Genomic DNA, 14,217 nt, shown 5'->3' on the forward strand with positions numbered 1-14,217 from the left:
GTTGTGGCGAGTGGGGGCTACTCTTTGTTGCGGTGCATGGGCTTCTCAGTGCAATGGCTTTTCTTGTTGCGGAGCATGGGCTCTAGGCGCACGGGCTCAGTAGTTGTGGTTCGTGGGCCCTAGAGCGCAGGCCTAGTAGTTGTGGCGCATGCGCTCAGTTGCTCTGCGGCATGTGGGATCCTCCTGGACCAGGGAATCGATCCGGCGTCTCCTGCTTTGGCAGGCTGACTCTCAACCACTGCACCACCAGGGAAGTCCCAAAAGAGACTTTTAAAGCTGTTTTCTTAATTTAATCACTAGTTTTAAGACCACAGCACAGATTAAGAGGTGAATTGCATAAGTCATTTTTAGAATTGGGGTGAGACCTTAAATATCACATACATATTAATAATGATAGCTGATGAAAATATATAGCTTCTATGTTCTCATCTTTCTCCCGGGGATCTTTGAGATTGTGTTTCTGTAAGTCACCTTCTGTACCTCACACTAGAGTATTGATACTGTGGAGAATTAGGCCAAGAAATAAAGGCAGCAGGCTGTTTGTTCACTGGTTTATTTTTTTAATTGGTTTACATATTCTTCGCTGCAGTTTTTTTTTTAATAATTGTAAATTGGATGGAAAAGAAAAATCAAATTGAGACTGAGTGTACATTTTAGATCCATGGAAGATAGCTCAGAGAACTGGTTCTTGTTGTCCCATCACTTACAGTTTTTAAACTAAATGCTATAGACCAGTGTTACTTTGTAAATTACCAGTAGTACTTTAATTAGTTTGAGCAGCTTGCCAAAGTCACTAGAAAGAATGTGAGAAACAAACTTGGGTAATTATTGAAGTCACGCGTGTGTGCTTTGTTCTTGGAGCCCCAGTTTGGTATAGGCATGTGTGTATTAAATTTAGCTTACTCTTTAATTAGAGCCATGCTTCATCCTGCTGTTTTTATAAAATGGTGGGGAAATTCTGAAGAGTTGGTGTTTTAGAAACACCCAGGGTTTTCATTTAGCACAAGGTGTCCAATGATTTGGAGTTTGAGAACGAAGCTCTCAGTAGCCCGTAATTAATAGGACCTTGGAATGTTCCATCTGGAAGGTATCTTAGGACTAATCAGTAGTGCATCAGAGGTTCTCAGTCAAGAGGAAATTTCAGCCTGAGTAGGTGGGCAGGAGGATATTTTGTTAAGCCTAAGCATATTACAGAATAAAATGCAAAATTATAGGAAGTTGTAAGACAAGCCATTGAATGTCAGGGACATGAGCTTACCCACTGCAGCCCTGGGCCAACCCCAACCCTCACACTCAACTCCTTCACCCCTGCTTTTAGTGGCACGTCAGTGGAAGATGAAAAGCTCTAGTGGAGCCCAGCCTTTGCTTTTACTGACAGAGAAGTTAAGGCCTGGGGAGGTAAAGGATCCTGCCCACGTTACATGGGAAGTTACTTTGCATAATGGGAACTGCAACCCAAGTCCCCTTACTCCGAGTCTAGCACTACCGTTTGGCAGGTGTACCTCACAGTTTTAAGTGCCTTATTCTACATACACCCAAATTGTATTTCATGTGAAATTTTCATGTCAGTGACACTTATTGGATTAGAGAGTACCTCCACTCTGCCTCACTGCTTATTGAAAAAATGATCTGTAAAAGGCCAACCTTGTCATTATTTCAACAAGGCTGGGTACTGAGAAGCTCGCTACATCCTGGGGAAGGCTGTGGACTGCTCTTAGAGACACCAGAGCCCAGCTTAAGAGCTGGGTCTGCAGGTCAGGGACGGGATGGGGAGTTACAAATATGTGATTTTAGTCTGGGGTCACAGTGTCCACAACAGAGGTGTGTCCCTTCTGATAGGGATTGTTCGTACAAGGATAGTGGTTTCATCATTATTTTTATACATAGTCACTCTCCTCTCTACCAGCCACATGTGTGTCCTCTAATACCACCTAGCACAAATGGGATTGTAAATGGTGCCCACTTAATACTTGCTGAATTAAACTTGTTCATAAAGTATGGGTATGTGTGTGTGCACGCATGTGCACACATACACATCCATGCTGAATTTTCACATTGGTACTCTGTTTAATGGGAAGGAAACTGGAAAACTAGAGCTGAGCTAGCCAAGTCCTTCTGTTGACATAGAACTCACCTACAGAAGGACTGTCTACTGTATGTAATGTTTGTATTTAAATGCTTGTGATGTTGCCTCATTGATTTAATCCATGTACCAGGTCATTATTCAGAAGATGAAATGTTATTACAGAAGACATTTTCTGAGAAAAGTTGATCAGTCATGCAGGACTCTACAGGCTTTGAGTCCTATTAATAATACCAAAATAGAATCTTTTCATATATTGTATCATAGAATTCACTTGACACTGGAACATTATTGAGAGTTTCGGGGGGAAATGTGGTCTGGTTGCTATGATTGTGTAAATGAAGAATAATCTTGAGGTTTTAGAATAAGACCTAGAAGTTCATCATTTTAAAATTTTATGTACGTGTGGCTGAATGGAAGTAATATTTGTTCACACACAACGAACTTACTGAAAGTGGGGGGTGTGTATGAGTGCAAGCTGACAAGAAGTGATAGTGGCACACAGTGTGACTGACGCCAGCTCTGCAATTTGAGTGCTGTGTGAAGCTAAGAACAGTGGTGAAAAAGGGAAGAACGCTTGTAAAAGGCTGCTTAATCTTTTCACTCTAGTTTTTATAAAAAGGGTCCCCGTAACTTTCTACTCTTTTGAGAAACTTTATTTTAAAATTGTTTTGCAAATTCAAGGTGGTAGGTACAACTCTGTGAAAGAATAAGGGAGGGAGAACTAATCTGTTTTAAGCTCCGAGTCCCACCAACTAAGCACGGAGCATACTCTGCCTTATTTAGTCTTTGTAACAGTCCTGAGACATAGCTTTCTTCTTGGAATTACACCAGAACTGGGGCTGAGAGTTTACTGGATGGCCCTTCCCCTAGACCATACCTGCAGTCCGCCTCTGCCACCTGGGATTCTTTGAACCATACCTGCCTTCCATGCTAGACTGGGAGCTCCAGAGGCAGGTTGGTGGCTGCCTTTGCTCTGGGCCCGTCCCAGGCTCCCTCCTCGGTCAGCTCGGGAGCGGATCGGTCTCCCACATATACCACCTTGGGAGAACAGTGGTGCTAAGTGGGTCCATGGTGAAGACACTGATGTGTGCGGTAAGCTCCTGGTTCACCCCTCCCCCACCACTCACCCCTCTCCCCCAAGTAAACATGCTAGTATATTGTGCTTATTAGGACAGTAGCCTGCACTAAGTTTCACAGAAATCATCAGCAATACTATAGCTTGCAATCCCCCCCCACCCAGTTTTTATAATGAAAATTTTCAGAAGCAGCCATAAAAACCGAAAGAATAGAACAGTAAACACCTCCATCTAGACTGGACAGTTGTTAGCACTTTGCCATATTTGTTTTTTCCCTCCTCTTCTCCCTTTTCTGCCTCCTCTCTCTCCTTCTCTCTACCTGTTTATTTACTTATTTATTTATTTATGCTGAACCTAAAAATCCAGAGTAAGTTTTTATACTCTGGGCCTAGGGTGACATGTTTTAAGCATCCAAATTCTAATTGCTTTTTCAGGTTTTCTTATGAAAGTAAATTGCGAACATTTTATTTTGTTTTTTTCTGTCCACATAGTCCCCCCTCTCTCTCCCTTGCTCTTTTTTTTTAATATTTTTCCTTTTTTACCCTAACTCTTGATTTGATTCCCTACTACATTTAAACTATGAGTTGTAATGATTTATGGAAGTTAAAGTCCGGATGTATGGGATTTGCCTTCAAATACTTGATAATTATAGATCACTTTTGCTGCTACATCCCTTTAAATGTCCCCGCTTTCGGTTGAAAAATACCTCAGTTAATAAACAGTGCCCCAGACTTCCCTGGTGGTGCAGTGGTTAAGAATCTGCCTGCCAATGCAGGGGACACGGGTTCGAGCCCTGGTCCGGGAAGATCCCACATGCTGCGGAGCAACTAAGCCTGTGCACCACAACTACTGAGCCTGCGCGCCTGCGCTCTAGAGCCCGCGAGCCACAACTACTGAAGCCCACGCACCTAGAGCCCGTGCTCTGCAACAAGAGAAGCCACCGCAATGAGAAGCCTGTGCACCGCAATGAAGAGTAGCCCCTGCTCACTGCAACTAGAGAAGGCCCGCAGCAATGATGACCCAACACAGCCAAAAATAAAAATAAATAAATTTTTAAAAAAACACAAAAAACAGTGCCCCTCCACTTGCCAGTGTTTGAAGACAAGAAGACGACTAATCTTCCTCATGGTTTTTTTATTGAGGCTCAATAAAATGGATGAGACCTCACCACATCCACGGTGGGAGTGCGATAATGGTGTTATGAGAACCTTTACGTAGTAAAGGCTCACTATTGATATGATGTGAATTGAATTTGGTGTTTAATCTGAAATATGAATAGTGTAATTTGAGGCGGAGCACTGTGCCTATTAAATTGTAGAGCCAGGAAGTAACTTGGTCTGTGGAAGGAGGGATTGCAGCAGGGGAATACTGCTGCTTTTGCTAAAATGATTTCAAATTTCCAAATACCTGAATTAAACACATATGAGATTGTAATTTTCTTCATGTACGTCTGTGATGTTGTTACACAACAGTCAATTTTAAGTCACGATTGCCCATTTTCAATTTTCCTCATGCAGAAGGAGTTGGCAAGCAACCCTGACTGTCCTCAGATGTGTGCCTATAAGCTGGTGACCATCAAATTCAAGTGGTGGGGACTGCAAAGCAAAGTAGAAAACTTCATTCAGAAGGTAAAGTCTGTTCAGAGGATGGTGACTTAAATTTAGGTTAAGAGTTGAAGAAGCTATTAATGGTATATTTTCTCTTTTGCCACTTTTTCCATCTCGTTTAGATGAAATTATTGCCCCTCTGTGTAATTCCTCTCTGCCCTCCTTTTTCTGCCTACAAACAGCAAAAACAGATGCCAGCAGAGGTTTTAAGGGGCTTTCTTTGGAGAAAAGCATAGCGGTTTTTGGTGCAAAGTGCTTTTCTGATGGTTTGCCCAGCTCTTCTGTAGAGCGCCCTTTCCACGTCCAGCATGTCTCCAAGGGTACCCAGGGTCCTGGCACTGGCTGGAGGGAGAGGCCATGCCTTGATGTTGAGGCTCCTCTGTCCCAGCTCGGCTGATAGCCCCTGCACACAGGTCTCTCCTGACACACACTTTCTGTGCCCTGTGCACTTTCCACCTTCTGGTGGGATGTCTTCTTCAGAGATCCTCACTGAGAATAGTTACGCTGAACCTAGGGTAACATAATCTGAGGATCCAGATTCTAATTACCTCTTTTTTATGTCTTCTTTATTCAACTGAAAGTAACACAAGTATTTTGATGTAGAAAGAGGGGAGAATTGCAGTTGCATAGAAACACATGGTTGTAAACATGTGAGGAACATGGAAAGTTTCTTTGGTATTTAATTTTCCTATAGGGTGAATAGTTCATTCCATTATCATTATATAGAGGCCCCTGTTATATCTCTGAACTTCCCACAACTAGGTGCATCTGAGTTTCACTGTAACTTTTCTACTTTTAAACTGTAACTGCTCTAACATTTTTTTTAAAAAAGGATGTTACACATATAGCTGATTCACTTTGTTATACAGCAGAAACTAACACAACATTGTAAAGCAGTTATACTCCAATAAAGATGTTTAAAAAAAAAAAGGATCTTAAAGTGCTGGAAACTTTCATTATTCTTGGGCCTGCTTGCTGTTGGCCACAGTAGGCACTCTGTAAATACTGGCTTCTTTTCTTCCTCTTGGATCACAATAATAGATTAACAATCCAGTTCTGATAAATAGAAGGTACACATGTAATTGATAAAGTCCATCCTGTTCATGGAAAAAAAAATTTAAGTCGATTGTCCAAACGTACTAAAGTATTCACTGTTTATTGCACTTTTCTCGCTTCTTGGGAAAGTGTAGTAAAACTTAAATAATCCAGCAATTAAAGCCACTAATTATATATGTTAAAGCCACTAAATATATGTGTGTGTGTGTGTGTGTGTGTGTGTGTGTGTATGTACCTAATAACAGTAGAGCAGAAAAATTAATGGAGAGTATATAAGAATTCTTAATTTAATAAAACATTATTCTAAAGAACCCAGAACTCTCTTCTTTAAGTACATGTTGTATTCTACATCACAATATTTCTTTGAATTGCAGAGAAGTTAAGAATGACAGTGTATGATTTTATAGCAGAAGAAATCAAGTTGACCTTTAGTCACTGACATTAGAAAAAGGTAAAACTAAGTCGGGTCTAGCAGGAGTTCGTGTTGGATCAGAATGCCCACCACATTTGTTTTCAGTTTCTGGTAAATCATTCTGCTTTTGCAAGGAGGATTGTTTCACATTTCAAAGGGAGATTTTTCTTTTTGTTTTACAAAATGTTAATAGGACGGAATTAAGATTTTCACTAATTGAAATAGTGGTCTTTTCAAACCAAGAATATGTAGATTTCATGGGTTAATTGGGGCACATAAAGTTAATATGTTATGTTAGAGTTTTGCCGTCTTATAATCATTTTCTTCTTTGTTTTAAAAGCAAGAAAAAAGGATATTTACAAACTTTCATCGCCAGCTTTTTTGTTGGATTGACAAGTGGATTGATCTGACAATGGAAGATATTAGGAGAATGGAAGATGAAACTCAGAAAGAACTAGAAACAGTAAGACTTCCCATTCTGGGGAAATTCTCCACTTTCCCCTTTCTAAAACTGTGTGCTTAGTAAGTATAGACTTAAAATTAGGAAACGTGTTATTGAAAGCCATTTCTTAATCTCTATATCCTCAAAACCCAGTTTCTTAGACACTAATATCCTTTTATTCTGATTTCTCTTTTGTTGAGCATCTTTCGTGAAAGTAAATTAGAACTTTGTTGATCCAGAATTCGTTACGTGTAAAATGTTCAGTGGTCTTGTATTCTTTTTCATGCATTGGTTGTCCATGCTGGTGCCTGGTTCGCAGTCCTTTTAGGCATTCACTTTATCAGGCCAAGTTGCCTTTGTCATTTTGTTATCGCAGTAAGTTATTAATGCTAGCACAGTAAGTCCTAGTTCGCTATTCTGTAGATAAGATAAGGCTAGTAGTATTGTCATTGATCGCAGAAGTGCCTCCTCCCATCCCACAACTAGCAGTGTCTCCTTATTTCTTACAAGCTTTAGGCAGAAATTCAGGTGATCCTTGGGCTGGAGGTCTGCATGCCGTTTCTCAAAGTTAAGCCCACCCCAGCTCCTCCCGCACCAGAGAGCCGGCCCTGCAGCTCAAGAGCACCCCCTTTCTCCCAGAGTGGTTTCTTCCCCGACTTACTCTTGCATGCGTCTGGTTTTGCTTTTGCTCTGGGCTGCGCTTCTTTTCTGTTGGAAGTAAGGCCCCACGGGGGAAGTAAACCCGAGGAATGTCCAGGGTAGGCTGTGGTTTCCATGCAGGCATCCAGAGTCCTGCCAGCAGTCCCAGTTTGGGAAGCCCCGTGGGCGGGCGGGAGTGTTTGACGAACGCCTGTGTGTGAGGCAGGAACTCCATTTAATCACAGGAGAATGGCAACAAATCAGGTTCTTTGGCACAGAAGGAAATCTATTTGTCTGGCACATAGCATTGTAAAGAATCTGTGTTTAAAATTGCTTACTTTTGGTGATTACAGCAGATCTGCTTCTAATTAGCTTTATACAAACCTTCTGAGAGGACCAGGACATATTTTCTTTATAAGGCAATAAAATGTTTTAACCTTATCTTATACATAAAGTAAACGTTAAGCAGCCTCCAGCTTATGAATGGATTTTGTTCCAAACGTTTTTAAGTTCAGTTTTTGAGATTTGGAACATGTTTTCCCATAGTGACAACATTATAAATTGGGGTTTGGTTTGCAGGCCAGACAATAGAGGCCTCTCTGACCTCAATTTCTCATACTAATAGTATGGCTCTGAGTTCTAGATCTTGGGAGTAAGGTGATAGGATGGCAAGCATGGAAGACCATCCCTTACACCCTTATTTTTAGGCTGGCCCCAGGCAAAATATTTAAACGGACAAGAGTAAGTCGTGGGTACTTGCTACCTTCCTTCCAATGCCTCTCTCCCACTTTTGTCTTCCCTTTCTCAAGAGTCAGGTTCCCTTCTCTGAGCAGCACCCCTCACCACCACCCAGTCTTAGTCCTTTCCTCCTGCCTTGCCTGGTTTTGCTCCTTCCAGGTGCTCCAGGCTCCAGTAATAGCTGCCACCTCTGCCTCCGGTGTCAGCTGAACATCAAGAAGAAAGCAGCAGGATTACACATTCATTCCCACTAAGCTTATGGTACAGCCTTGGCATCTCCAAAAAACGATTTGCCAACACGAAGAAGAAACAGAAAATGGACTTATATTTATTGATTCGAACTCTCAGGAAGGAGGTTTTCATTTGGTTTTGATTTCTATGCTGAAGGCCCGTCCATAGCATGAGGAAGAGTGGTGATGGCTGAAGGGGTAACGAATGGAGCCCTCCCTGGTTTGGGCTCTGGACCCCTCGGACGGAACTTGGCCGAGGCCTTGTCTTCCCCCAGGGGAGTGCTTACTTCCCTCACAAGTTTTTAGTCTCAAGGTGCCTGAACACAGCGCCAACGGGAGAGCCCTGACAGGAGGTGGTGACTGTGGCTGCCACCTGTGGCAGAGGGCCTGCAGGCTCAGCTGCTTCTCCATGCACATCTGTTACTTGTGAGTTGGGAATCGCACTCGAAAAGAAGGTGTAAGAAGTGTTACACAGAAGCCCAGTTTATTAGAAAGCATCATTATTGTATCCACATGGCTTAAACTGACAAATTCCCTCATGAAGTTGGTAGAAATCTGTCATTGGTTCAAGGCTGGGAATCCATGGCAGTATCTTTGTTAAATATTTCAAAAATACTTCAAGTCAGATTGCAGGGTTAAATGCTGATCATCTTAATGTTAAAGCCCATTTATTTTGTTCTAGGTCACTGGGGAGTGCTTTATTCCACAGCCCGTTGCTGCTGCTCTGAGTCCTAACAGTTGGTTAGTGAGCATCTCAGTCTGGGCAGCATCATGCCCACAGGCCAAAATGCCTACCCAGAAAACACCTGCCTCCTGAAGAGGCGTAACATTTTCAAGTCCTCTTCACCACGGAGGAATTTCCCCTTTTCTTGAGGTCCTGTTTCCCTGACACCTGATGATAGAATGTGATGTGTTATAATTCTCTTCTTAACTCACAAATATCTGAAGAATTGGATTTCTTTCAAATGGGTTTTGGCCCTGGAGAGAAGGCGTAGCATCTCAAGAGGTTAGGCATGAGAGGAATGCCCCTGCCTGTAATCCTGAAGAGGAATACTGGGGTTAGGCCCAGCAACGGAAGGAGTACTTAGGGCAACGTTATGCATGTTCTCAACTGGACCTTCAGGAGGGATCGGGAGAGGGGGGAAGGGTTGAGCTTCAGAAATGTGTTTATTACATGTGTTCCTTTTCTGTCCATTCTTTTCTAATTTTCTCATTGAATTGTCTCTAGGCCGTTGTTGTGAATGCCTGTCTTTTCTGATGCCTGTCCTTGTGTCCATTGTTTCTCATACATTGTTCCTGTGTTCGCTTGTTCTTCCTTTTGTCCTCCCTCTTTTTAATAAACTTCCTGTAAAGAACTCCTTTGAGGGACACTGGTCTCAGAAGCCAGAGGTGGCCACACCTCATGGCTTCCTGTCTGGTCCAGGGACTATGAAAAGGTGAACCAGACCATCGGGGCATTTTCTCACACTGTATTAGTGAACAGTTCATTTACCCTGGCTATCTTTGATAATTTCACATCATCAGTCTGCAGGCTTTTGTTTCCTAGATTAGAGAATAGATACATTTTTTGTGCTGTGGTAAGAAAAGCCTTTTGCAAGATTTACTTTAGATCAAGGTAACTACAGAAGGGCCTCGGAACTTTTTTTTTTTTTTTTTTTGCGGTACGCAGGCCTCTCAATGTTGTGGCCTCTCCCGTTGCGGAGCACAGGCTCCGGACGCGCAGGCACGGGCCTAGCCACTCCGCGGCATGTGGGATCTTCCCGGACCGGGGCACGAACCCGTGTCCCCTGCATCGGCAGGTGGACTCTCAATCACTGCGCCACCAGGGAAGCCCTGGAACTTCATTTTTAATGTGGATATGCTTGTAAATAGGCAGCGGTCACTTCACAATCTCTTCTAGATCTTTTTTCTCCCCTTGCTTACTAACCCAATTTAGAGTCTGTGATTTCAGCAGCTCATGATTTTATTTTACGTTTAGATGCGTAAGAAGGGTTCCGTCCGAGGCACGTCGGCTGCTGATGTCTAGATGAGTCCCCTGTAGGGTCAGAGACAATATCAAACTGTGTAAGTGAAGACCTGGGTAAAAAGAATGTTTAAAAACCAATACCTTTTTGGTAATGGGTAGTTAACTTGCTGAGTGGAGACAACATATTAAGTATGGTTTAATTTTTAGAATGTAAGAGGTATATATTTCAGACATCGACAGTGAACATCTGAGTTATTCTGTAAGAATTTTATCTGTGGAAGAGGTTGAATTTAGTAATCTAAGTTAGTTCTTAGTGTTATGGGTTGGAATCCAGCTGCCAAGTACGCTTACTCATCATGCAGCACTGTCCTAGAAACCAGCTGAGTTTTCATCCATAGCCAGTTAATCGACCTATTTCTCACTAGGACCATTTGTGGTTAGTAAGGAAATATGTAAAAGCATTTAAAGTCAAAGATCCTTCATCCCATGCCATAAGGGCCAATCTCAATCATTCATTTTAGTTGACAATTTTTGAATATCAGGAAGTCTTCCTTCATGTTGACTGTTCAGTCTTTATATTTAGCTTTAATATGTGTAAATGCACTGTTTTTTGTTTACAGTGTAAAATATTTCTATGGTCTTATTTCTTTCACACAGATTTACATGCCTAGATAAGAGATTTTCCTAGAGGGGAAAAAAAGAGCCTCAAAATCTACCCCACATATTGAAACCAGGATGAAAAACAAAAATCGGCAGTACACTGTCGTCATTTGTTAATATTGAGCTATGATGTTTATTGAGACAAATGACAAGACAGAACACACTTCTTACCCCACTGTTTCTTGGCTGCCCCCTGACGTATGCTACCTGCTCTTTAATTATTGAACACCGGAGAAACGAAATGTTCAGTCCTGAAGAAAAATACCAAATAAGAATGGATGAACTCTGCCAGGATTCCTCCAAAGCCCTTTTCTTAAAATTTAGTGTTCATTTACAATTTTTTTAAAAATTTATTATTACTTTCACTAAGGTCTTCTGAGTTTCTATGATTTATTTCTGCTTCTAATTTATTTTCCCTCTGATGAAACAAAATATTATGCCCTTAGTAAGACCAGAATCGAGAGATTAAACGTTAAAAATGCAGTAGTTGGGGTGCATTGTCTGCCAGAAGTTTTGTTACACTGAGGATTTTTTTCCAAGAGAATGTTTGTGACAAGCTGCGGTCTAACATTTTTTGCGTCTCTCTGTATTTTAACACATTGCACTGTCTCGCTTTCCTTACAGTTACGTAATCAAGGTCAAGTAAGGGGAACAAGTGCAGCCAGTGATGAGTGAAGAAGAATCTGACCATGTCTCGCAGTGTTGACGTTTCCCAGACGTGTGCTTGTGGTTATGTGCCCACAGGCACAGGTCCCAACCACGTGTGTATATATGTGTGTCTATCTGTAGCTGTATATAAAATGCATGTAGAGCTGCAGATCAAAATACACACACTAGTGTATATATGTACATACATACTGAAGGGATTAGTACAATTTCTCCAAAGTACTGTACCTATCTTCAGCAAGAATGCAAAAGAAAATATTTTCAATATATATACCTGGAACAGATTTTAATAATTATCAGAGTAATACCATTAATGGACAAATTGACTGCAATGTAATACTAGCTGGTATGTTTCATAAATGGCAAGTTGTGGACCAATATATATATATGTAGCCTTTTATTAATTTTCTGTTCTTTTAAATCAGTCTCTTATAAATTTTAATTTTAGTGCCATAATCAACAGACTCCCACAGAAAAATTTATTAGAAATCTTTTGGTATTCCAAGGAATTTGGAATGTAACTCTGAATGTATTTATAATCATTTATTTCTGGATTTTCATTATCATACAGCCAAACTGGATAGTATCTATTAGTAAGTAGTAGAGTTACAGACCAATTTTTACTTGTTTGCCCCAAGGAAAAGATCCTTTTAAAAAAATTCCATTTTTTATTGGATTTTTGTATGTTGAATTTCAAGTATTTTTCTACATCAAGTCTAGCAAAAATGGAAATGACAGTCTGTGATTTATAACAAACACTATACAATTTTCAGGCTTCTGTTAGGCAAAGAAAGAAATTGATAAAGAAATTAATAGGATTGTAGGCTGTTTAGAAAAATTGGACGTACAGCACTTCCATGGAGTCTTGTTTCTGAAATGACTGCTTTCTGAAATTACAGCTTGGAAACTATGCAAAGGATCTAGATTCCTCACAGCTTACACGGTAGAATATAGATAGTGATGACATTTTGCTCTTTTCATGTTGAAATATACTTTAAGGGGGAGATGCTGCCTTTGAGATAAGAAGAGGTTCAGAGGCAGCATGAGGCTTGTCTGCACATGGTTAGGAGGCCCTGCCAGGGGCCAGCGCAGTTCCACCCGTTGGGATGTGCTCTCAAGTAGGATGTCATTAGAACGTATCCTGAAAAAGCATCATGAAAATGACGGTTAGAAGCTGCTGCCCCTTTTTTCTTTCTTTTTTCCTTGTTTTTTAAAGAAAGGAACAATAGCTAGGTAAGATTTTTATTATCTTTCTCTGTCCAAATCCAGTTTTTCTCCTGTCAGTCCTGGGAGCTTGAATAGAGTGGTATTGTTGAAGCCTTCAAGTCACAAACCATCTTCTTTAACCTCCCGTCCCTCCTACAGCACACAAGCCCCTACGTGGTCATATCACATTAGTAATCTGATTTGCTGACAGTCCTGCCCTCCCTGCTCCTTGTTTTCCCACGACCTGTGTCCCCACTGAAGTGATCACAGTGACTTAGACAAGGATGTTTAGGATCACTCCTGCGCTGTGATACCCTTTATCCTCAGCTGCAGACCCCACGTCGCACATGTCCTCTGTGTACTCAGGATCAAGACTGATGTTTACTCTCTGGGCACCGTTGTAGGATAGGTTTTGTCAAAGCATAATCATTGTCTGCAAAGTGATGCCAGGAAGATTATTGCTAATTTTGTGAAATAAAGAGTCTAGCCTTCTCCTTTTAATGAACTTAACTCTCGCTGGCGTCTGTAGCATCATTGGGAGCTTAGACGCACACGGAAATGAGAGCCCAGCGCATGGATTTCAATGTTTTTCTAACAACTGTGGAGATTTGAGGGAATGTGTGGTGAATGTAAAATATCTAGTTTACTTGGCAGTCTCTTGTGTAAATTACAGTAAAACAAAGTAAATGAAATTTAAACAAAAAATAAATTTGATCACAAAATGCCACTTGTGTGCCTGAGTGGTTGTTTCCCTGATGCCACGTCTGGTTTAGAACACTGTGGACGACTTCTCTGCTGTTTTTTCAAGAATTCTCTAATTTGCAGCACTACCACTCTGGGAAAAAAATTTTTTTTAATTTGTCCTTAAAATCTGAGCAGTAAAGAAGGATTATATATTAGTCTCAGGGGGTTTTAAAAACTATTCTTAAAGGGGAAAAATAAGGAAAATCCACAGTATTTTTTAAAGTACTCAGTAAGCATTTTGCTGTTAGATTCTGCTAATTTCAAGATCGTGGCTTTTTGGTTTGGGGCCATGTTTTACATCTCCTCTTTTAGGACTTGGTCACTTCAAATCTTCCAGTTTTGGACACGTAACAACTATTTTCTTGTGGTGCCAACTTACATTCTAGAGCGGTTCAACCTTCAGAGAGGTGGCCAGGTATCTGGATAGATTTAATAAAATGTTTTATTTCCAGGGTGTTCTTGTGTTTGCTTTCTGAAGTGATTTTCTTAGTGTTTTATTTCAGAGGGTGTTTGCATTCACGTGGACCGTCATTCGTGTGTTCAGCAGTGTGAGCTGAGCTCTTCCACGCCCAGTACTCGGGTCCCCTGGAGGTGCCAGAGTGAGCAGCAGTGCAGAGTCCAGGGTGGGAGACAGGCGTGTTAAGAGGTAGATGACAGCTCAGTCTGATTAAGTAGTCGTTTGACAGTAG

General features: G+C 41.2%; 1 protein-coding gene across 1 annotated transcript in view; it reads left to right on the top strand.

The window, feature by feature from the left end:
• PITPNB (phosphatidylinositol transfer protein beta) overlaps positions 1-13,511 on the top strand; it is a 61,865-nt gene extending 48,354 nt beyond the window's left edge. The window contains exons 9-12 of the mRNA XM_060120916.1: positions 4,680-4,790; positions 6,578-6,700; positions 10,265-10,350; positions 11,537-13,511. Of these exons, the coding sequence (XP_059976899.1) occupies positions 4,680-4,790; positions 6,578-6,700; positions 10,265-10,312 (282 nt within the window). The 3' untranslated portion in view covers positions 10,313-10,350; positions 11,537-13,511. The remainder of the gene's footprint in view (positions 1-4,679; positions 4,791-6,577; positions 6,701-10,264; positions 10,351-11,536) is intronic.
• The last annotated feature ends 706 nt before the right edge of the window (positions 13,512-14,217 follow it).

Source organism: Lagenorhynchus albirostris, chromosome 14, assembly GCF_949774975.1.
Source record: "Lagenorhynchus albirostris chromosome 14, mLagAlb1.1, whole genome shotgun sequence".
Lineage (NCBI taxonomy): Eukaryota > Metazoa > Chordata > Mammalia > Artiodactyla > Delphinidae > Lagenorhynchus > Lagenorhynchus albirostris.